General features: G+C 45.8%; 1 protein-coding gene across 1 annotated transcript; it reads right to left on the bottom strand.

Moving 5' to 3' along the window:
- Positions 1–2,899: 2,899 nt before the first annotated feature.
- cfap144 (cilia and flagella associated protein 144) lies at positions 2,900–11,970 on the bottom strand. Its single transcript, XM_055659799.1, has 4 exons — positions 11,813–11,970; positions 8,928–8,987; positions 8,382–8,485; positions 2,900–4,105 (listed from the first exon to the last, which is right to left on the bottom strand). The coding sequence occupies exons 1-4, from the start codon at positions 11,940–11,942 to the stop codon at positions 3,998–4,000; spliced, it is 402 nt and encodes a 133-aa protein (XP_055515774.1). The 5' UTR covers positions 11,943–11,970; the 3' UTR covers positions 2,900–3,997.
- Positions 11,971–22,387: the final 10,417 nt, after the last annotated feature.

The following is a 22,387-nucleotide window of genomic DNA, read 5'->3' as shown; positions in this document are numbered from 1 at the left end:
GTTACAAATACTGGAATCTGAAATACACAGCTGGAAATACTGAGCAGATCAGGCAGCTTCTGAGGAGATGGCGGACTGCGGGGGTGATGCGCCGTTGTGTATGGCTGCTCCTCCTGCAGTCCGTCCTTTCTCTCCTTTCTCCCTTTTTTACTTTTAGTCCTGTCCGTGGGAAATTTTAATTGGAAGTCTTCTTTTATGTGGTGGGTGGGGGGGGGGGGGGAAGGGGGAAACTGTTTTAATCCCAGTCCTACCTGGTCGGAGATGCGGTTTTCTTCCGAACCGCTTCTTCGTCCTCTCTGTGCGGCCTACCATCGAGCTGGAGCAGCGCTGGAGCGACGATTTCCTGCCGGGATTACAGCTTCGCCGGCAGTTCAGATGCTGGGACACCAACACCAACACGGAGCGGGCGATGCCTTACCGGATCACCTTCGGGTAAGCTCCGGGGCACTGGGAACGCCGACTGCAACATCGCTGAGCTGCGGCTGCAGAGCGCCCAGCCGCGGGCGGGCGGCACTGGATTTCAACACCGCGGGGCCTGGTGTCCGAGTTCGCCAGTGTCAGAGGTCCGGCCAGCGCGGCCTGAGAACTTTGGACTTTGCAGTCTTCAGGGAGGAAGCGGCCGCTTCAGTCCAGGCCGCTGAAGAATGTTCACCCGACGCCAATGATCCAGTTTCGCGGCAGAGGGCCTGAGAACATCGAGTTGGCTGAGGAGGCCACATATAGACCCCGACCTCGGGTGGACTATGAGGGGGGAGAACTGGATATAGTTAGTGCCTTCCCTCACAGTGAATTCTGCTGTGGGGGGACGTTTCATGTTGATTTCTATAGTGTACAGTTCTGTGTCTTTTTTCTCTTTTTCTCTTTTTTGTTTTGTATGGATTTGTTGACATTTGATCTGTTCAATTAATTTAATCAATCTCTGTAAAGCACTTTGGTTCAAATACTGGTTTTGTTGAAAAGTGCTATATAAATAAACATTATTATCCCTGTCTGGCGAAAAAAATAAAACTGGGAAGGCGGCTCAACAGTGGCTGACGAGGGAAGTCAAGTCAATATAGATTGGCCGGAAGAAGCAGCAAAGCAGAGGACTGGGAGAAATTTAGAACTCAACAGAGGAAGACAAATGGGTTAAATAAGAGGGGGGAAACAGAGCATGAAAGAAAAGCTTGCGGGGAATATAAAAACTGACTGTAAAAGTTTATTTAGGTATGTAAAAAGGAAAAGATCTGAAATTCCTCATATGTTGCAAAACATACTTGGCGAATAAAGTGTGATTCTGATTCTGAAGGAGAATGTAGGCCCTTCACCATCAGAGACGGGTGAATTTATAATGGGGAAACAAAGAAATGGCAGAACAGTTAAATGAGTACTCTAGTTCTGTCTTCACTAAGGAAGACACAAACAATCTTCCAGAAATACTAGGGGACCGAGGATCTAGTGGGAGGGAGGAACTGATGGGATCCACATTAGTCAGAAAATTGTGTTAGGTAAACTGCTAGGACTGAAGGCAGATTACACCCCAGAGCCTGATGGTCTGCATCCCAGAGTACTCAAGGAGGTGGCCCTGGAAATCATGGATGCATTGGTGATCATTTTCCAATGTTCTCTCCACTCCGGATCAGTTCCTGTGGACTGGAGGGTACCCAATGTAACACCACTTTTTAAGAAAGGAGGGAGAGAGAAAACGGGGAATTATAGACCAGTTAGCCTCACATAGGTAGTAGGGAAGATGCTGGAGTCGATTATTAAAGATGTTATAGCAGCGCATTTGGAAAGCAGTGACAGGATCAGTCAAAGTCAGCATGGATTTATGAAGGGGAAATTATGCTTGACTAATCTTTTGGAATTTTTTGAGGATGAAACGAGTAGAATGGATAAGGGAGAGCCAATGGATGTGGTGTATCTGGACTTTCAAAAGGCCTTTGACAAGGCTGACATACGATGAAAGAATGGGTCGACTGGGCTTGTATTCGCTGGAATTTAGGAGAGGAAATCTTCTAGAAACATATAAAATTCTTAGAGGATTGGACAAGGTAGATGCAGGAAAAATGTTCCTGATGTTGGGGGAATCCAGAACCAGGGGTCATAGTTTAAGAATAAGGGGTAGGCCATTTAGGACTGAGATGAGGAAATATTTTTTCACCCAGAGAGTTGTGAATCTGTGGAATTCTCTGCCACAGAAGGCAGTGGAGGCCAATTCACTGGATGTTTTCAAGAGAAATTTAGCTCTTGGGGATAAGGGAATCAAGGATATGGGGAGAAAGTCAGAACAGGGTACTGATTTTGGATGATCTGCCATGATCATATTGAATGGCAGTGCTGGCTCGAAGGGCCGATTGGCCTACTCCTGCACCTATTTTCTATGGGGTTTTTTTGTATGTCTATGTTTCAAGGAAACAGTAAACTCTCGTTTGAACGGATTTTGGTTATAGCGGACTGAATCTCTTTTAGACAAAAGATAGACATAAAATGCTGGAGTAACTTTGGCAGCATCTCTGGAGAAAAGAAATGGATTACATTTTGTGTTGAGACCCTTAATGAATGAAAGAAGAGACTCTCTACCTGAAACAGAAATTAGGTGCGTCTCGGCTAGGCAAGTCAATATGTCGAGTTCATTCCCGTACCTGCCTCACATACACCCCCTTATACGCGATGTGTGGCAGTGAAACCACTGAAAAAGTGGTTTTAAAGGATTTCAATGCTCGGACTTCCCCAACATCGGGAACAATTGTGCAAAAAGAATTTTGTAAGTTTCAAAATCAAACAAGAGTATAAACCAAGTCTATCCAAACAAACTACAAATCAGAATGGTGAACAGAACTCCCTCTACAATATTCTTTCAATTTGGATGTAAATATCCAGGTGTGGTCTCACCAAGACGGAAACAAAAAACGGCAATTAAAAAAATTAAAAAAAAAAGGCCACCGAGTCCACACTGACTACATCAATTACCCGTACACTAGTTCTGTTTTCGTGCTTCCACATCCTTGCCCATTTGGGGCAATTTACAGAAGCCAATTAATCAGTCCGAAACGTCGCCTATTCCTTCTCTCCATAGATGCTGCCTCACCTGCTTAGTTTCTCCAGCATTTTTCGTCTACTTTTGATTTTTCCAGCATCCGCAGTTCCTTCATAAACAAACCCACTGACCTGCATGTCTTTGGGATGTGGGAGGAAAGTGAAGCACCCAAAGAAAACCCATGTGGTCACAGGGAGAACGTGTAAACTCCACACGGACAGCAACTACGGTCAGGATCAAACCCGTCTCTGGCGCTGTGAGGCAGCAGCTCTACCAGTTGCACCACACTGCAGCCCTTTAAGAGCGAGGCTGCTCAAGAAAGAAGTCAACAGTGCACAAAGCATGTGTACATGAATCAGTATTCCTCAACCATGTAACTGGGGAGGTCCAAGTGTAGATTGCTCAAAACCTTTGAGCACACAGTAGCTCAATGTTCACCCCCAGGACAGACCTAGCCAGGACGAGTGACTACTCTTGCAAACCGGGTTGCTTTGGAGTAACAGGAAATGCAGGCCATGGGTGCAGATCACACCCAGCAACAAAGAGCCCGTCAGTTTTCACCTTTGTGTTACACGCTTATGGAATAGTACCTCAGTACCATAAAACACAAAGACGCATTTTTTTTCTTCCAAAATGAATGATCATATTCTACCAAGGAGGGATATGGGCCAAACGCAGGCAGGTGGGGCTAGTGTAGATGGGATATGTTGGCCGGTGTGGGCAAGTTGGGCCGAAAGGCCTGTTTCCACGCTGTATAACTCTATGACTCCAAGGATCACAATCCCTCAGCTTAATCCTCGCAGTTCAAACCATGTCAATAAGGCAACCCATTTTCCAGCCATTTATTCATATTTATTCTCCCCAACTATGTAAAATTACAAACGCCTGGCACGTTATTTATACACGTCTGACTTCAGAAGTCTGGCAATAACGGGAGATTAGCGTAGGGACGTTAACGGAACGGTTATGTGGCTGGGACTATTTTTCAGAGCTTTCCTTTTGATGGAAGAACTGTGCCATGAACCTTGTGATTTCATTACTTTGGTGAGGGAAGTTCAGTCTCCGATCTTGCACGTCTTTGGAAATCTGCGGAAGAAAATGAGGTTCTTAATTGATCAAACCATATCTGAGCCAAAGATAGACACAAAACCCATTCCTTCTCTCCAGACAGGCTGGAGTAACTCAGCGGGACATTCAGGCAGCATCTCTGGAGAGAAGGAAAGGGTGACGTTTCGGGCCGAGACCCTTCTCCTGAGTTACTCCAACATTTTGTGTCTATGGCTTAAACCAGCATCTGCAGTTCCTTCCTACAACATCTGCATTCCAGAAAGGAGCTCCATTTTAATATCTGTATCAATATCAAGGATTGTATTAAGTTTTTGTTCAGAGAAACAAAGCAGCTCATACAAGGGGACAGCACAGTGGCGCACTGGTAGAGTTGCTGCTTTACAGCGCCAGAGACCCGGGTTCGACCCTGACTATGGGTGCTGCCTGTGTGGAGTTTGAACGTTCTCCCTGTAACCTCTAACACAGTGACATTTATTTTCATACAAGCAGTCCAGTAGTATTGCCCTACCCCCGATCCTCGATTAGCCAGTGTACAGAGATAGTCTACTGGGCCGCATGCAGGAGCCTGATTACTCATAAGAACCAGAGCCATTTTCAAAGTTCACGCTCTGGTTCTTATGAGCAATCAGCGGCCAGTCAGGATAGGACCTGGGTCTCCATGTCTACGAGGCAGCAGCTCTACCCACTGCACCTTCCACATTCCTAATACGTGTAGGTTAATTGGCTTCTGTAAATGCAGGATAGAACTAATGTTTATGGGTTGGTTGGTTGGCATGGGCTGAAGGGTCTGTTTCCACGCTGTTTCTCTAAACTAACCTCACGACGGACTTTGCACTGTTGTGGTTTCTCTACGTACGAACTTTGGTTTTTGCACTATCTGCTCTGAATTTGCACAAATTCTGCACAATTTTCTCCTAAATTACTCAGAGTAAGTGAAAATTTATTGGATATTTATTGTTGTTACGTTTAGTCCCCCCCCCCCCCCCCCCCCCCCCCCAAGCTGCAACGGCTAAAAATTTAATTGTTCTGGCTCATATCTGCTGGATTATGATATTGTTGGAAAGGCTACAGAAAAGATTTACAAGGATGTTGCCAGGACTCGAGGGCCTGAGCTATAGGGGAGGTTGAGCAAGTTAGGACTCTTGTTCGTTGGAGTACAGGAGGACTGAGGGGGTGACCTTTCAAGGTTTCAAGGTCAGTTTATTGTCACGTACCAATTAAGGTACAGTGAAATTTCAGTTACCATACAGCCATACGAAGTGAAAAACAACAAGACACACAACCACATTAAAGTTAACATAAACATCCACCATAGTGGATTCCACATTCCTCACTGTGATGGAAGGCAATAAGGTTCAACCTCTTTGTTCTCCCGCGGTCGGGACATTCAGACCATCCACAGTCGGGGCTATCAAAGCCCCCGCAGCCGACGATCGAAGCCCCCGTCGGGGTGATCGAAACTCCCGCGTCGGGGCAGTTGAAACTCTCTCCGCGGCATGGAGCTCCCGAGTCGGCCTCTTCTTACCAGAGACCGCGGGCTTCACAATGTTAAAATCCACAGGCCCCGCGGTTGGAGCTTCGATCCCCGGCAAAGGGATCGCAACCTCCACGATGTTAAAGTCCCGCAGACTCCCGGCACCCGTCGGTCTCCAGGAAAGGCCGCCAACTCCACGATGTTAGGCCGCAGTGGGGATGGAGACACAATACGGAAAAAAATCGCATCTCCGTCGAGGTAAGATATTGGGGAAAAAAAGGTTTCCCCCACATAAAACAAACCAAGGAAGACTAAAACATGCTAAAAATTACAAAAAGAAGACAGACGGTTGACGAAGCATCCACTGCTGGTGGCACCACCCGGTCTTATAGAGGTGTATAAAATCATGAGAAGGTAGACGCACAGTCTCTTGCCCAGAGTAGGGCAATCGAGAACCAGAGGACATAGGTTTAAGGTGAAGGGGAACAGATGTAATAGGAATCTGAGGGGTAATTTTATTCAAACAAAGGGTAGTGGGTGTATGGAACGAGCTCCCACAGGAGGTATTTGAGGCAAGGACTATTGCAATGTTTAAGAAACAATTAGACAGGTACATGGATAGGACGGGTTTGGAGGGATATGGGCTAAATGCAAGCAGATGGGACTAGTGTAGCTGGGACATGTTGTTCGCTGTGGGTAAATTGGGTGAAGAGCCTGTTTTCACGCTGTATGATGATAGAAAGATGGAAGAAGATGGAAAGATGCCATTTTGGGTCAGAACCTGAAACATCACCCAACTTTTTTCTCCAGAAATGCTGCTCCTGTTGAGTTACTCCAGTAGAGTCATAGAGCCATATAGTGACCTACTATACCAAAGTGTCTATCGTTGATATAAACCAGCATCTGCAGTCCCTTGTTTCTACCTGTTGCCTGATATGGCGTTTTGCCCACATCCCTCCAAACCTGTCCTATCCATGTACCTGTCGAATTGTTTCTTAGACATTGCAATAGTCCCAGCCTCAAATACCTCCTCTGGGAGCTCGTTCCATACACCCACTACCCTTTGTTCGAATAAAATTACCCCTCAGATTCCTATTAAATCTTCATCTCCTTCACCTTAACCCTATGTCCTCTGGTCCTCGATTCCCCTACTCTGTGCATCTCCAGCAGTTTGTGACTGAAGAAGGGTCTCGACCTGAAACATCATCCATTCCTTCTCTCCAGAGATGCTGCCTGCCCCGCTGAGTTACTACAGCATGTGTCTACCTTTAGTTTGTGTCTATCTTTGGTATGAACCACCATCTGTAATTCCTTGTTTCTACATGTTGCCTGTCCTGCTGAGTTACTCCAGCAAGTTGTTTCTCCACACAGGGAGTCATGCCTTTTTACCTAGTCTGGCTTAACCTGACACACAGCATTGCAATTGAATGATGTCACTCGTTTTAAGGGTCTGTAAGGTGGGCAAAAGTTTCTGGCCATACAAAACGCAGCGGGCTTTTGATGGAAAATTGAATTCATTTTCATCATTTCAATTAGCGCTTTTGAATCAATTCCCCGGTGTTCCTCATTTAATATTCGGGTTTCTGGTTCCTATATTATCCAGCCTGCTTCAATATAATCAACTTCCATCTGCCTTCTCTCCATCATTAAAATGTCGAAATTGCTCCATTAGTTCAGTTAGGCCACATTTGGTGTATTACGTGCAGTTGTGGTCACCCCATTACAGGAAGGATGTAGAGGCTTTGGAAAGGGTGCATAGGAGGTTTACCAGAACGCTGCCTGGATTACAAGATATTAGCTCTACAGAGAGCTTGGACAAGCTTGGATTGTTTTCTTTGGAGAGTCGGAGGCCGAGGGGAGACTTGACAGAGGTTTATAGAACTAGGAGGGGCATGGAAAGGGTAGACTGTACCTTTCTCCTCAGGCTTGTAATGTCAAAGACGAGAGAGCGTAACTTTAAGATTAGAGGGACAAAGTTTAAAGGAGATGTGCGGAGCACGCAGTGGCGGACTGGGTCTAAAAATATTGGTTGCCAGGAGACAAAGGGGGCCCACTTCATCAGGGGCCCACTTGATATAGGGGGCCCACTTCATCAGGGGCCCACAGGACACCCTGTCCAGTCTGCCACTGGGAGCATGTTTTTTAACACCAAGGGTGGTGCGCGCCTGGAACACACTTATGTCCTCTAGTCCTCGATTCCCCAACTCTGGGCATTTTACCAGATCTATTCCTCTCATGAATGTTATACATCTCTGTAAGCTCACCCCTCACCCTCCTGCGCCCCAAGGAATAGGGTCCCAGCCGATACCTCTCCGCATAGCTCAGACCCTCGAGTCCTTGTAAAACCTTGTATTCTGCACTTCTGACTGAACAAGGTTGTAAACACTTTAGCAGTGTGTTTGGCTCTGCTTGTGCGAACTCCTTTTAGAGGTTAGATTAATTGAAAGACACAGCATGGAATCAGGCCCTACGGCCCACCGAGTCCACACTGACCATCAATTTACCGTTCACACTAGTTATATGCTTTCCCACTTTCGCATCTACTCCCTACACATTAGGGGTAATTTGCAGAGGTCAGTTAACCTACAAGTCCGCACGTCTTCGAGATGTAGGAGGAACCCCACACGGTCACAGGAAGAACAGTGCAAACTCCACGCAGACAGCATCCGAGGTCAGGATCGAACGGGTCTCTGATGCTGTGAGGCAACAGCTTTACCCGCTGCGCCACTGTGCCACCCATTGAAAATATCAAACTGTTGCTGGAGAAATTTTCAACGTGAGATTTCTACGTAGTTTTTCCCGGAGGTTTTGTGTCCTTACCAGTGGAGTCGTTATCCAGCCAATCTCCTGCGCTTCTGTTTGGGGCATGGTATACTTCATCCTTGGTTCCAAAAACTTCTGCCGTAGTATTCTTGATAGATTTTCTGAAAGATGATATAGATACCATATGCAAGAATTATTAATACAGGTCCACAACCGATTTTCCAGCAACTGATGGTCTGACCACACCCTTTTAATTCGGACAAAATCCCCCCCCCCCCCCCCCCCCCCCCCCACCCCCACAGAGATGTCGCCCCGAAAATGAGGTGCCTTGGCCGGGAGAGGTGGCCCATGTCGACCTCATTGGGACTTCCGCGGCCGATCGGCGGGTCGAATTTGACCCTTGCGGCCGGGGCTCTGGAACTCCGGCCCGGCCGGAGCCGGCTGTTCCGTTCCCACAGCCGGGGCTCTGGAACTCGGGTCTGAATAATCCAGAAAGGCTGGATCCCAGAAAGCCAAGGGTGCCGGAAAATCGGTGGTTGACCTGTATAAAGGTTTGCACATTTGAGGACAGATGCTTCAAATAAAATAGATAAAGGTACATACGATCCTCCTCCCCTTCTGCTTCCACGTCTCGGACGTTCGGTTTTCCTGTAATACAATGAACTGTTGAGAAATAAATATAAGGTATCTCTTTAACCAGGAAATCATACACACAAAGAAAAATTCCAGCAAAAAAATTAACATCAAAAACCGAGTCCGCTGGGTCAATGCTGACTATTGATCAGCCGTTCATACTAGTTCAATCCTACAAATGAGGGACAATTTACCAAAGCCAATTAGCCGACAAATTCGCTGGTCTTTGGGATGTGGGAGGAAACCCGGAGAAAACCCACACGGTCACAGGGAGAACATACAAACTCCGTACAGACAGTACCCGTAGTGAGGATCGAACCCGGGTGTGTGGCTCTGTGCCACCGTGCTGCCTCTTTGATCATCCGTTCCTTCCCAACAAAATAAAACAAAATCTTAATTTATTCTTCAGGCATAGATAGATTAGGCAGTCAGAATCTTTTTCCCATGTCAAAGACTAGAGGGCATAACTTTAAGGTGAGAGGGGCAAAGTTTAAAGGAATGTGCAGGGCCTGAATTTTACACTGAGTGTAGTGAATGCTTTGAACATGCCTGGGGTGATGGTGGAAGCAGATACGATAGTGGCACATGGATATGCAGGGAATGGAGGGATATGGATCACGTGCAGGTAGAGGGGATTAGTTTAGTTTATTGTTTGGCACAGACATTGTGGGATGAAGGGCCTGTCCTATGCTGTACTGTTCTATGTATCTACGACAAAACGTTTTGTGGAGATCCTTGCTAATATTTAACCCTTACTCAACATCACAGAAACATATTGTGTGATCATAATCTCATTACTCCTTGCTGGAACTTGCCTCAATCAAGTGTGCCGGAATTGCAGATGCTGGTTTACACCGAAGATAGATACAAAATGCTGGAGTAACTCTGCGGGTTAGGCAGCATCTCTGGAGAAAAGGACTTGGTGACATTTCGGGTCGAGACTCTTCTTCAGACTGAGAGTCAGGGGAGAGGAACACTAGAAGTATGAAAAGGTGCGAAGAACAAGTTAATGAAAGGTATGAAGAGAACAAATCAAAGCCACTGAAGATTGAGGCGGAGGCAGGCACTGATAAAACACACGTGGTTGTGGTAGCGAGTTTGGGTTAAAACATGGTCGTTGAGGAATCACAGAGGGGGGAGCAGCAAGAGATGGTGTTCTAGAACTCTTGTTGGAGAGAGGAAGACGTCTTCATAGTAGGCATGCCATGAGGAGATTTTGCAGTGTCATAGAGTCTTACAGCGTGGAAACAAGCCGTTTGCCCAACTTGCTCATACCGACCAACATGTCCCAGCTACACTTGCAAGTATTTAGCCCATATCCATCTAAACCTATCTTACCCACGCACCGTCTAAACGTTCCTTCAATTCCAGTGCTTTCCGTGGAGCAGACATAACGTGTAGGAAGAAACTGCAAATACTGGTTTGCACCGAAGATAGATACAAAATGATGGAGTAACTCAGCGGGTCAGGCAGCATCTCTGGATTACACATTATGTCTGCTCCAGAAATAGGTGACATCTCTTCCCTGTACGGGGACCCAACCTTTTCCCTGTCGGGCCTCCGGTGACGTTGGGCCTAACATCGTGGAGCCGGCGGCGGCCTCCAACCGGAACCAACCTGGGGGCTCCAGTCGCGGAGCCTGCGGATTCGCCATCGCGGAGCTGGCCGACTTCGGAGCGGGGAAAGCTGTGGTGGCGTGCGGCTGCAACCCGACTTCGGAGCTTCGGAGGCTCCGGCCACAGGCCCGGTGGACAGGAACATCGGGAGCTCACAGGTCCCTGGTGGGAGACCGCTTTTCAGAGCTCCCGCAACGGCAACTTCTCCCGCCGGAATGGCGGGGTTTAAATGACTCGGAGAAGGGCCTAACATTGTCCGGCGCGGCTTAAACGGCCGCAGGACATACCATCGCCCGCCAGGGGCTTTAACATCGGGAGCCCCAGTCGCCTCGACGATGCAGTTGGACTGCTGGGCCAGGGGAGAAGAACAAAGGGAAGAGATAAGACTTTTGCCTCCCATCACAGTGAGGAGGTGTTGGAGATTCACTGTGATGGATGTTTGTGTAAATTGTGTTAAGTGTGTGTCTTGAGTTTTTTTTTATTGTCATGACTGTAGGAATGAAATTTCGTTCAAACCTTGACTGTTTGAATGACAATAAAAGGCATTCTATTCTATTTCTGGCTGAGACCCTTCTTCAGACTGAGAGTCAGGAGAGATGGAAACTAGAGGCATGAAAAGGTACAAAGAACAAATGAACAAATGAATGAAAGGTATGAAAGGAACAAATCAAAGGCAGAGAATCTGACCATCAATCACCCATTCATACTAGAAGGGTCCCAACCCAAAATGTCACCTATCCCTTTTCTCCAGCATCTGCAGTTCCTTCCTTCACACTATCTCCATGGTATTCCACTTTCCACATCCACTCCCCACACACTAGGGGCAATTAATCTACAAACCCTCACGTCTTTGGGCACTGGGAGGAAACCTATGCTGACACAGGGAGAAGAAGCAAACACCACTCCACCCAGACAGCACCCGAGGTCAGGATCGAACCTGGGTCTATGTCTCTTAATACCCACTATACAATTTGTCTCCACCACCTCCCCAGACATGTTTCAGGCACTCGCCATCCTCTGTGTGAATACAAACATGCACAGCGCATGTCCCTCTCACCTTAAAGTTTTGAACTCTCTAGTATTTGACTTTTCCAACTCGGGGAACATGTTCTGACCGCCTACCCTACCTATGCCCCCTCATCATTGTATATACTGTACGTCTTGCCCCCAACCTCTGGCGTTCCAGAGAACTATTGCAAAGTGAAAGGTGGCACGTCTGGTGCCAACAGCCGGACTTACATTTGGTGTAGGAGTTGATGTTGAATTTCATGTACAGTTTCTGACTGCGTAGCACTTTCCTGATGTTTTCTCGATCAATTGCCAGCTGCTGCACCGCATCCTTTGGGATCTTTTCCACCGGCCGTGCCATGCTGTGAGCTTTCCTCTTACAGGAACTCCCGCGCTGCCCAGACTGATACACCACTTTGTTACACGGTAACCAGGCAACGGGCGCTGCAACCCAAACACACCGCCCCCGTGACAGACTCCAACTGAGCAACTCCCAGCCTCACCGTAAACCTCTTCACTGAATTACCTTCCCTGGCCTGATTCATCACCAAAAGAACAACATGAAATGTCCATGGCGACAATTTTAATCTTAACTAAACTAAACCAGCTTGGTTTGTGGTAGACACAAAATGCTGGAGGAACTCAGAAGAAATGAATTACTACTTATAGGCAGCATCACTGAAGAAAAGGAAAGGGCTACGTTTCGGATCGGTTCACGGCCTATATCCTACACAGCATGATCACCTATCCATGTTCTCCAGAGATGTTGCCTGACCCGCTGAATTACTCCAGCACTTTGTATTTTTTTTAGTGTAAACGGCATCTGCAGTTCCTTGTTTCCACTCTTTCTCCACCCTTCTTTGGTTTTAATTGTAGTTGTTTTTTGAACATTAAATAAAGAATTGGTCCGATTCTTCGCCGCTGCTGACTAACTTACCGTCAATGTTCGAGGAATCAAGGGATGTAGGGAAAAATCAGGAACGTGGTACTGATTTTGGATGATCAGCCATGATCATGGCTCGAAGGGCCGAATGGCCTACTCCTGCACCTATTTTCTAATAAACTAATTAAAGAAAACTGCACCTTAAGAGGCATTCCACATTGAGCTAAGTAATGTACAAAAAGGAGACCTGATGCAAAATGGCCTCAATCATTTGAATGACATTAATCAATGACGTTATCAACTACAGAACAAAAATATTTATTGCAATAAACGCAAATTATGGGTTTGAAATAACTGAGTTTTTTTCCCCACGTTAAATCTTCATGCTATTTGTTCATTCTATTGGGATGAGTCCCATTCTGACCGGTGCAAGGACTGTTTTTGTGTTTGCCCTGTTTCTCACCCTTATCGTTGGCCGGCACAGAAACCTGTCTAGGTTTTATGTTCAGAAACACTTGTTCAAAAATGTCTTAAGACTGCGTCGGATTTGAAACAAAAATGTATTTCTGAGAATCCCAGGTATAGTTTTTGTTTAAATATATGATCCTGTTAAATGACGTTAAACTTATTCGAGCAAAAATAATTGGACTCCATTTGACTTTGGGATGTGGCTATTCATAGCACGCCGTCAAAGTGTGATGGAGAGGACAGGGGATCAGATTGCTGTCTGGCCCTGTGTGTTATGGCCATAAATGGAATCGCCGTATAAACATAGCTTATGGTGCATGATGTTATATAAGAATGTTCGTCCTTATGTAATAGTGCACCATCTGATTTACCATTGGGGTTATCACTGGGAAATGCTGGCGTGTTTGGTTTAGGATGCCTTCATCTGACACTGCCTCACTCATCTGCCAAAGTAACTGCTTTTGAAGTGCAAGGGTAACTCAGCGGGTCAGGCAGCGTCTCTGCAGAACACTCTATAGTCCAGAGGCGAAACATTGCCTATCTGTCAGGGATGCTGACAGACTCGCCGAGTTACTCCAGCACTTGTTTGGTAAACCAGCATCATTTATGATGATACTTTATTGTCACATGTACCTAGGTAGTGATTTTTTTTTGTTTTGCATACAATCCAGTAAAATCATACAATAGATCAGCACAATCATAGAAAAGTACAAAAGTTACAATTATACCAAGCCAATTAACCTACACACGTGTACGGCTTTGGAGTGTGGGAGGAAACCAGAGATCCCGGAGAAAACCCATGCAGGTCACGGGAAGAACGTACAAACTCCGTACAGACAGCACCCGTAGTCAGGATCGAACGTGGGTCCTTGGCGCTGCCCAGTCCCACGGTGTGAGTTTATTCCAAGAGCTCTCCCAAGTTTAAAAAATGTCAAACTCGTGGTAAGCACGGAGAATGAACGTAGCGGGTACATCGGAGCTCGGGGACGTCTCTTAGCGCTAACGGCAGGTACTCGGGAAGACTAGCTAACGGCAGGTAAGCACGGGAAGACTCGTGAAGATTTTTCAACATGATGAAAAATGCCCACGAGAGCCCCGAGTACAGATGAGTGGCCATTACTGTAAATCTCCGAGTTCGAATCAGGGCAAACTCGGGAGAGTTCTTGGAATGAACTCGTACCCTGGGACAGGGGTAGGCAGCAACTCTACCGCTGCGCCACCGTGCCGCCCTGAGTGTAATCGTAGACTTCACCGAGACAGTACACGAAGAGTTGACACGTTTCTTGTGCGCACAAAGTTTCAAAGTTCCTAAGTGTGCCATCTTATCTTGGCCTTAACGGCCTGTTGTCATGGCGGCACCAATCCTCTCCTCCATCCGCTGTCATCTTGAATACGGCCCTTTGTCCAGTGTCCACTGCCGTCGCCAACTTCCACCACCCTCCTCCTCGGTTCCCGGTCTGCGGGTTGAGCAAGAGATGAGCCTTGGATCACTCCAGGTGGGTTCCTGGTTCAGCGGCGGCTGATCCAGGCCTGCTGTAGAGGTGTGCCCGAGGCCTTGTGTCTACAGGTAACTGCTTTGCTGTGAATTTGTTTTGAATGTTGATTTATATTAACTCAAAGATCGTTATATATCAGAATCACAATCACAATCAATCTATTGGCCAAGTGTGTACACATATAAGGATAGACACAAAGTTTTGGAGTAACTCAGCGTGACAGGCAGCATGTCTGGAGAAAAGGAATGGGTGACTTTCAGACTGAAGAAGGGTCTCGACCCGAAAAGTCACCCATTCCTTCTCTCCAGAGATGCTGCCTGCCCCACTGAGTTACTCCAGCATTTTGTGTCTATCCTTATATGTGTACACACTTGGCCACACTGGCCTTGTGTGTCTATCTTTGGTTTAAGCCAGTTTCTTCAGTTCCTTCCTATACACATACAAGGAATTTGACTTGGTGCTCTGCTCGCACATAGTGAAAACACAATGTACAGCCGACAATAATAAAAAACATGACATTTTTAAATTATAAAAATAAAGTGCAAAAATAAAGTAAAAAGGGGCAGCTTTGCTATATATTGCATATGTAGATATCTAAAGTACACTTGGAAAGTTCATAAGTGTTTGGCTTACAGAACAGAATGTAGTGGTGTGGTGCGGCTGTTAAGTAGAGCTACCCCTCGTGGGAAGAAGCTGTTTTTGTGTCTGGATGTGGAGGTTTCGATGGTCCAGAGTCACCTCAGTATTTTAATGCTTTTACACATTTGGTGAGAAATCGAATACATAATGAATTGCTGTGAATGATAAACATTCATGATTGATACAATTTTTTTCATTGTACGATACGGTGTACATTCGTGTACTGCAAAGAACGATATTTTAACCCGGTTTCTTCCCTGTCGGAGGCTTTGTTGCCTTCTGCTTGAGAGTGTTCCTGCCACACATGTTCATCTGCAGGAACAGCACCTCACATTCTGCTTGGGCAGCTAACAACCCAACGTTGTAGACAATAGACAATAGGTGCAGTAATAGGCCATTCAGCCCTTCGAGCCAGCACCGCCATTCACTGTGATCATGGCTGATCATCCACAATCAGTACCCCGTTCCTCATATCCCTTGGCTCCACTATCTTTAACAGCTCTATCTAACTATCTCTTGAAAGCATCCAGAGAATTGGCCTCCACTGCCTTCTGAGGCAGAGAATTCCACAGATTCACAACATGCTGGGTGAAAAAGTTTTTCCTTATCTTTGTTCTAAATGGCCTACCCCTTATTCTTAAACTGTGTCCCTTGGTTCTGAACTCCCCCAACATCACGAACATGTTTTCTACCCCTTGCGTGTCCAATCCCTTAATAATCTTATATGTTTCAATAAGATGCCCTCTCATCCTTATAAATTCCAGTGTATACAAGCAGTCAGTCGCTCCACTCTATCAACATATGACAGTCCCGCCATCCCGGGAATGAACCTTGTGAACCTACGCTGCACTCCCTCAATAGCGCGAATGTCCTTCCTCAAATTTGGAGACCAAAACTGCACACAATACTCCAGCTGTGGTCTCACTGGGGCCGTCTACAACTGCAGAAGGACCTCTTTGCTCCTATACTCAACTCCTCTTGCTATGAAGTCACTGCCTTCACTGCCCACTGTATCTGCATGCTTACTTTCAAGTTATGAACACGGAATTCTCCAATATCAGGTAACTAACAGATTCCCCCACCCACCCATTCACTTTTTTTTTTGTCTCACTCTCTTCCCTGGGCCCTGTGCCCCACCTAGATGCTTTAGTTTAGGTTAGGTTAGCTTATTTCAGTGCAGTGCAGACAATTTTCAATTATACAAAGCCAATTAACCTACAAACCTGTACGTCTTTGGAGAGTGGGAGGAAACCGGAGCACCCGGAGAAAATCCATACGGGGAGAACGTACAAACTCTGTACAGACAGCACCCGTATTGTGAATCGAACCCGGGTCTGTGGCGTTGTAAGTCAGCAACTCCACCGCTGCACCACCGTGCTCACCCATTTCTCCCACTATCCTGCCCCTTGCAGCTTTTTCCCCCCTGCTACATTCAGACAAGATAATTTCCGACCGGAATCATCGTCTTTCCACGTTCTCCAGAGATGCTGCCTGACCCGCTGAGTTGCTCCTATGCCTTGTGTCTATCTTCGCAAAAATTATATAGTTCTACCACAGTGCCTTGTAGCATTCCAATGCATCCTGCATGCAGAGAGGAAGCATCAGATTAGCCCTTTGATTTCAAACTGCTGAGAAAAGGAGACCAATAATGCATTTATCTTCTATATATGTTGTAGTAAATTTGAATATTAACTATCTGATCTTTAATAATCACAAAACTATTTTGGCCCCGACCACGGGTGAACAAGGAGGAGGACTGGCTGAATTTTGTTGCCTTCCACCACGGTGAAGAATGCTGTGGTGGATGTTTGTGTTAAATCATATTGTGTATTGTGTGTCCTTTTTAAGTGTATCGCTGCTGGCAAATTCATTTCACTACACCATCGGGACAAATAAAATTGACTTTGACTATGATTCTTCCTTTTTAGAATTGTTCTATTTTAAACCTTCTGCTATCTTTATATATGAACAAAAGAACATTCAAACTTCAAGCATTTTATAATATAAATTACCTAAAATAAACACTAGTCACAAGTCAATGCAGATGCTGGAATCTTGTGTATAACACAATGCTGGAGTAATTCAGTGGATCAGGCGGCATCTCTGGAGAAGATAGACACAAAAAGCAGTACAGGCAGCATCTCTGGAGAGAAGGAATGGGTGACGTTTCGGGTCGACACCCTTCTTCAGGCGGGCATCTCTGGAGAACATGGATAAGCAACGTTTTGGGTTGTGACTTTTTTATTGGTTATTGTGTTATTTTTATTGGTTGATGATACATTAGTTTAGTTTAGACATACAGCATGGAAGCAGGCCCTTCAGCCCACCAAGCCCACGCTGACCACTGATCAGCAGCAGCATCTATGGAGCGAAAGAAATAGGCAACGTTTTGGGCCAAAACCCTTCTTCAGCAAATCATTGGGTACTTTTAAAGTGAAGATTGACAGGTACTCGATTAGTTATGGGAAGAAGGCAGGAGAGTGGGGTTGAGAGGGAGAGATAAATCAGCCATGATTGAGCAGCAGGGAAGACCTGAAGGGCCATACGGCCTAATTCTGCTCCTTTGTTTTATGAGCTTATGAACTTCAGCGTTTATGAATGTGTTCCTTGCTATCCTTTCCAGTTGCGACTATCAGCATTCTTCAACTGGTTACACTTCAGAATTACAGTCAAGTCTAGCTGGAGGATCAAAGCAGACAGTGTGAGCTGGCTCTCTGGTCGAGGATCGAGGGAGAATTGCTTCTTTGATGTGATGTTAAATGGAGGTGTCATCTGTCAGATTAAAGTGGATACTGAAGATCTCATGACAGTATCTGAAGCACTGTTCGCAGAGTACCCAAGCCAAATAACTGCATCAACTACCAAAAAGCAGATTAATTTCCTCCCCACTCTTTATTCCCAAGGGAAATCTGCATGCATTTGACTTGCTGCAAATGGTGTCACTTTGAAGCATTCATTAGATTTCCGTACAGATGAAGATGGTGCATAAAACAAACATTTTTGCAATTCTGTACATGGTGATGTATTAGTTTGTTTAGTTTAATTTCGTTTAGTTTAGACATACAGCATGGAAGCAGGCACTTCCACCCACCGCGTTTCGGTCGACCAACGATCACCTGTATACTAGTTCTGTTATACCAATTTTACATCCGACACACTAGGGGCAATTTACAGAAACCGATTAACCTACAAACCTGTACATCTTTGGAATGTGGGAGGAAACTGCAAGGAGCAACCGGAGAAAACACACGCGGTCACAGGGAAAACATGCAAGCTCCATACAGACAGCATCTGTAGTCGGAATCGAACCCGGGTCTCTGGCGCCAAAGTGCCGCGCTTTATCGGGGTGTAAAATCATGATGGGAAAGGATAATGTGAATGCACAGTCTTTCACCCAGAGTAGCGGAATCAAGAACCAGAGGACTTATTTGAAGGTGAGAGGGGAAAGATTTAAGAGGAACCAGAGGGGCAACCTTTTCACTCAGAGGGTGGTGGGTATATGGAATAAGTCGCCAGAGGAGGTAGTTTAGGTAGATACTATAACAACATTTAAAAGACACTTGGACAGGTATGTGGATAGGAAAGGTTTGCAGGGATATGGGCCAAATGCAGGCAGGTGGGGCTGGTGTAGATAGGGCGTCTTAGCCGGCATGGGCAAGTTGGGCTGAAGGACCTGTTTCTTCGCTGTATGGCTCTGCGACTCTAATTTGAACTCGATCCACATCCAGTTTTCACATGCTGAACAGAGTCCACGCCGACCATTTCACACTTGCTCTACATTATCCCACTTGCTCATCCACTCCCTACAGACTAGGGGCAATTTATAGTGGGCCAAGTAACCTACGAACCTGCACGTCTTTGGGATGTGGGAGAAAATCGGAGCACCCAAAAGAAACCCATGCGGTCACAGGGAGACAGTATCAGTAGTCAGGGTCGAACCCATGCCTCTGGTGCTGTGAAACGGCAGCTCTACTACTGCTGTGTCACTGTGCTACACTATTATTTTCTATACAGAGAAACAAAGAATATGCAAATTTGTTCAGTTTGTCTGGTTGGAGATTTACGTGCCTTGGTACACGTGACAACAATAAACGAAGATAAACTATTCAGTCCACAGCACGAAATAGAAGCAAAGGTTGCCATTTGCAATCCCCAAATCTTGCTTTTTAATTAAAAGTTGATTAAACTCCAAAAGCTTTGTCAAAGCAAGAATACGTTGGTACAGCGTGGAAACAGGCCCTTCGGCCCACCGAGTCTGCGCTGACCAGCAATCACCCCCGTACACTAACACTATCCTATGCACTGGGGACAATTTAACGACTTACCGAAGCTAATTAACCTACAAATTTGTTCTTCTTTGGAGTGTGGGTGGAAACTGGAGCACCCGGAGAAAACCCACGCGGTCAAGGCGAGAACGTATTAACTCCGTACAGACAGCTCCCTGAGTCAGGATTGAACCCAGGTCTCTGGCGCTGCAAAGCAGCAACTCTACCGCTGCACCACTGTTGCGTGTTTGTCCTTGCAACAGTGGTGGTAAATTACACGTCACTACTTCACACTTTGCATGCGAAAAATATATACGCATCAAAAAAAGCAAATTACAAAGCTGTTTATATCTGCCCAGAGAGTTTGACAGCGGCTTCCACTGGAAAATTCCTCCATTACTGATCATTGGTTCTGATTACAATTTATAATTCCTAAATTTTAATCTAAGAATGGAAAAATAAATTAGTATTTGAATGGAATGAACCGATACTAATTACCATCACACTTCGATGTTAATTTAAATGATGCTTCACCACATAAATTAGTAAAGGATCTCAGTCCTTGCAAACTCAGTTCACGTAGAATATGCACTCATCCAGATCACCAGCATCTCATTAGGGTATAGAGCATAGAACAGAACAGCACAGGAACAGGCCCTTCGGCATACAATGTCTGTGCCGAACATGATGCCAAAACCAACTCTTATCTGTCTGCAAATAATCCATATCCCTCCATATCCATGTGCCTATATTAATTTCCACTATCGTATCTGCCGTCACTAACAGCAGCAGCGTGTTCCAAGCACCCACCAATCTCTGTGTAAAAACTTGCCCCGCACATCTCCTTCAATCTTTGACCCTCGCACCTTAAAGATATGCTCCAGTATTTTATGTTTTCTTCCTGGATAATAGGTTCTGACTGCTTACCCTATCTGTGCCACTGATAATTGTATATACATCTACCAAATCTCCCCTCAACCTCCGGCATTCCAGAGAAAACAATCCAATTCTGTCCAACCTCTCCCTGTATCTGATATCCTCTAATCTAGTCAGCATTCTGGTAAACCTCCCCTACACCATTTTGAAAGCCTCCATCCACATCCTTCCTGTATTGGGGCAACCAGAAGTGCACGCAACACTCCAAAGCTGTTTTAATCAAAGTCCGATAAAGATGCATCATGACTTTGTGACTCTTATACCAAATGGTAGGCACAAAATGCTGGAGCAACTCAGCAGGACAGGCAGCATTTCTGGAGAGAAGGAACGGGTGACGTTTCGGGTCGAGACTCTTCTTCAGACCCGACCCAAAACGTTACCATTCGTTCTCTCCAGAGATGCTGCTGCCTCGCTGAGTTACTCCAGTATTTTGTGTCATCTTCAGTTTAAACTAGCAGTTCCTTCCTACACATCTTATACTCAATGCCCTGACCAATGAAAGCAACCATACCATATGTCTCCTTCACCACTCTATTACTTGTGTTGCCACTTTCAGGGAGTTATGGACTTTGACATTATGTGCAACCTTGGATTTACTGATAATCTTCTTTTCTTTTGCGCGTCGTCTTTAAATACAGGAGAGGTGCCGGTAGACTGGAGTGTGGCAAATATGGTGCCTCTATTCAAGAAAGGCTACAGGAAAAATGCTAGAAACATGTGGCCAGTGAGCTTAACCTCTGTAGTTGGAAAGTTACAAGAGAGTATTCTGAAGGATAGGATATACAGGTATTTGGATGGACAAGGACTGATTCAGGACAGTCGGCATGGTTTTGTACGTGGGAGGTCGTGTCTCGCAAATCTGAATAAGTTTTTTGAAGACGTGACCAAAATGATTGATGAGGGCAGAGCTGTAGATGTTGTATATATGGACTTCAGCAAAGCATTCGACAAGCTTCTGCATGGTAGGCTGCTTTGGAAGGTGAGATCACATGGGATCGAAGGAGAGATGGCTCAATGGATAGAAAATTGGCTTCATGGAAGGAAGCAGAGGGTGGAAGGTTGCTTCTAAGATTGGAGGCCTGTGGCTAGTGACGTGCCTCAGGGTTCGGTGCTGGACCTGTTACTGTTTGTTATCTCCATCAATAATTTGGATGAGAACATACATGGCAAGTTTAGTAAGTTTGCCGATGATACAAAGTGGGTGGTTTTGCAGATAGTGAAGATGGTTGTGAAAGATTGTAGCAGGATCTGGATCGATTGACCAGGTGGGCTGACAAATGTCTGATGGAATTTAATACAGAGAACTGTGAGGTGTTGCATTTTGGGAAGTCCAACGTGGGCAGAGCCTACACAGTGAACGGTAGGACTCTGGGGAATGTTGTAGAGCAGGGGGATCTGGGAGTGCAGGTGCATGATTCCTTGAAGGTGGAGTCGCAGTTAGATAAGGTAGTCAAAAAAGCTTTTGGCACATTGGCCTTCATCAGACAGAGTATAGAAGTTGGGAAGTCATATTGCAGTTGTATAAGACGTTGATCAGGCCGCATTTACAGTATTGTAATCAGTTCTGGGCACCATGTTATAGGAAAGATGATGTTTCGCTGGAAAGGGTACCTCCATTCAGTCCGCCTTAACCTACCTGATCTCCCTGTTGCTCAGCACTTTAACTCCCCCTCCCATTCCCAATCTGACCTTTATGCCCTGGGCCTCCTTGCCAGAAAGGACAGGTGATGCGGCAATGCCCAGCTGACAGGTACATTGCACCGCAACTGCGCCAGACCCATCCTTTGCAACACTGGTGACAGGTAGAACTGCAGCCGATCGTGACACTTTGGTCACCTCTGTGTGGAGCCACAAGAGATAGGCAAGGTCCTCAATAAGTATTTCTCCTCTTTATTTACTGAGGAGAAAGACAGGAGAAAGGAGGAACGTGGCAGTCAATGGAAGTCTCTTGAGAGCAGTCAGTGTTACAGTCTAAGAGATGCTGAAGGTACTTTCATGTATGAAGGTAGACAAATCTCCAGGGCCTGATCAGATATATCCGAGGACATTGTGGGAAACCAGAGAGGAAATTGCAGGAGCCCTGATTGAAATTTGCGCGTCGTCTTTAAATACAGGAGAG

Source organism: Leucoraja erinacea, chromosome 31 (assembly GCF_028641065.1).
Source record: "Leucoraja erinacea ecotype New England chromosome 31, Leri_hhj_1, whole genome shotgun sequence".
NCBI classification, from domain to species: domain Eukaryota; kingdom Metazoa; phylum Chordata; class Chondrichthyes; order Rajiformes; family Rajidae; genus Leucoraja; species Leucoraja erinaceus.
This window is presented reverse-complemented; position numbering and strand designations above follow the sequence as displayed.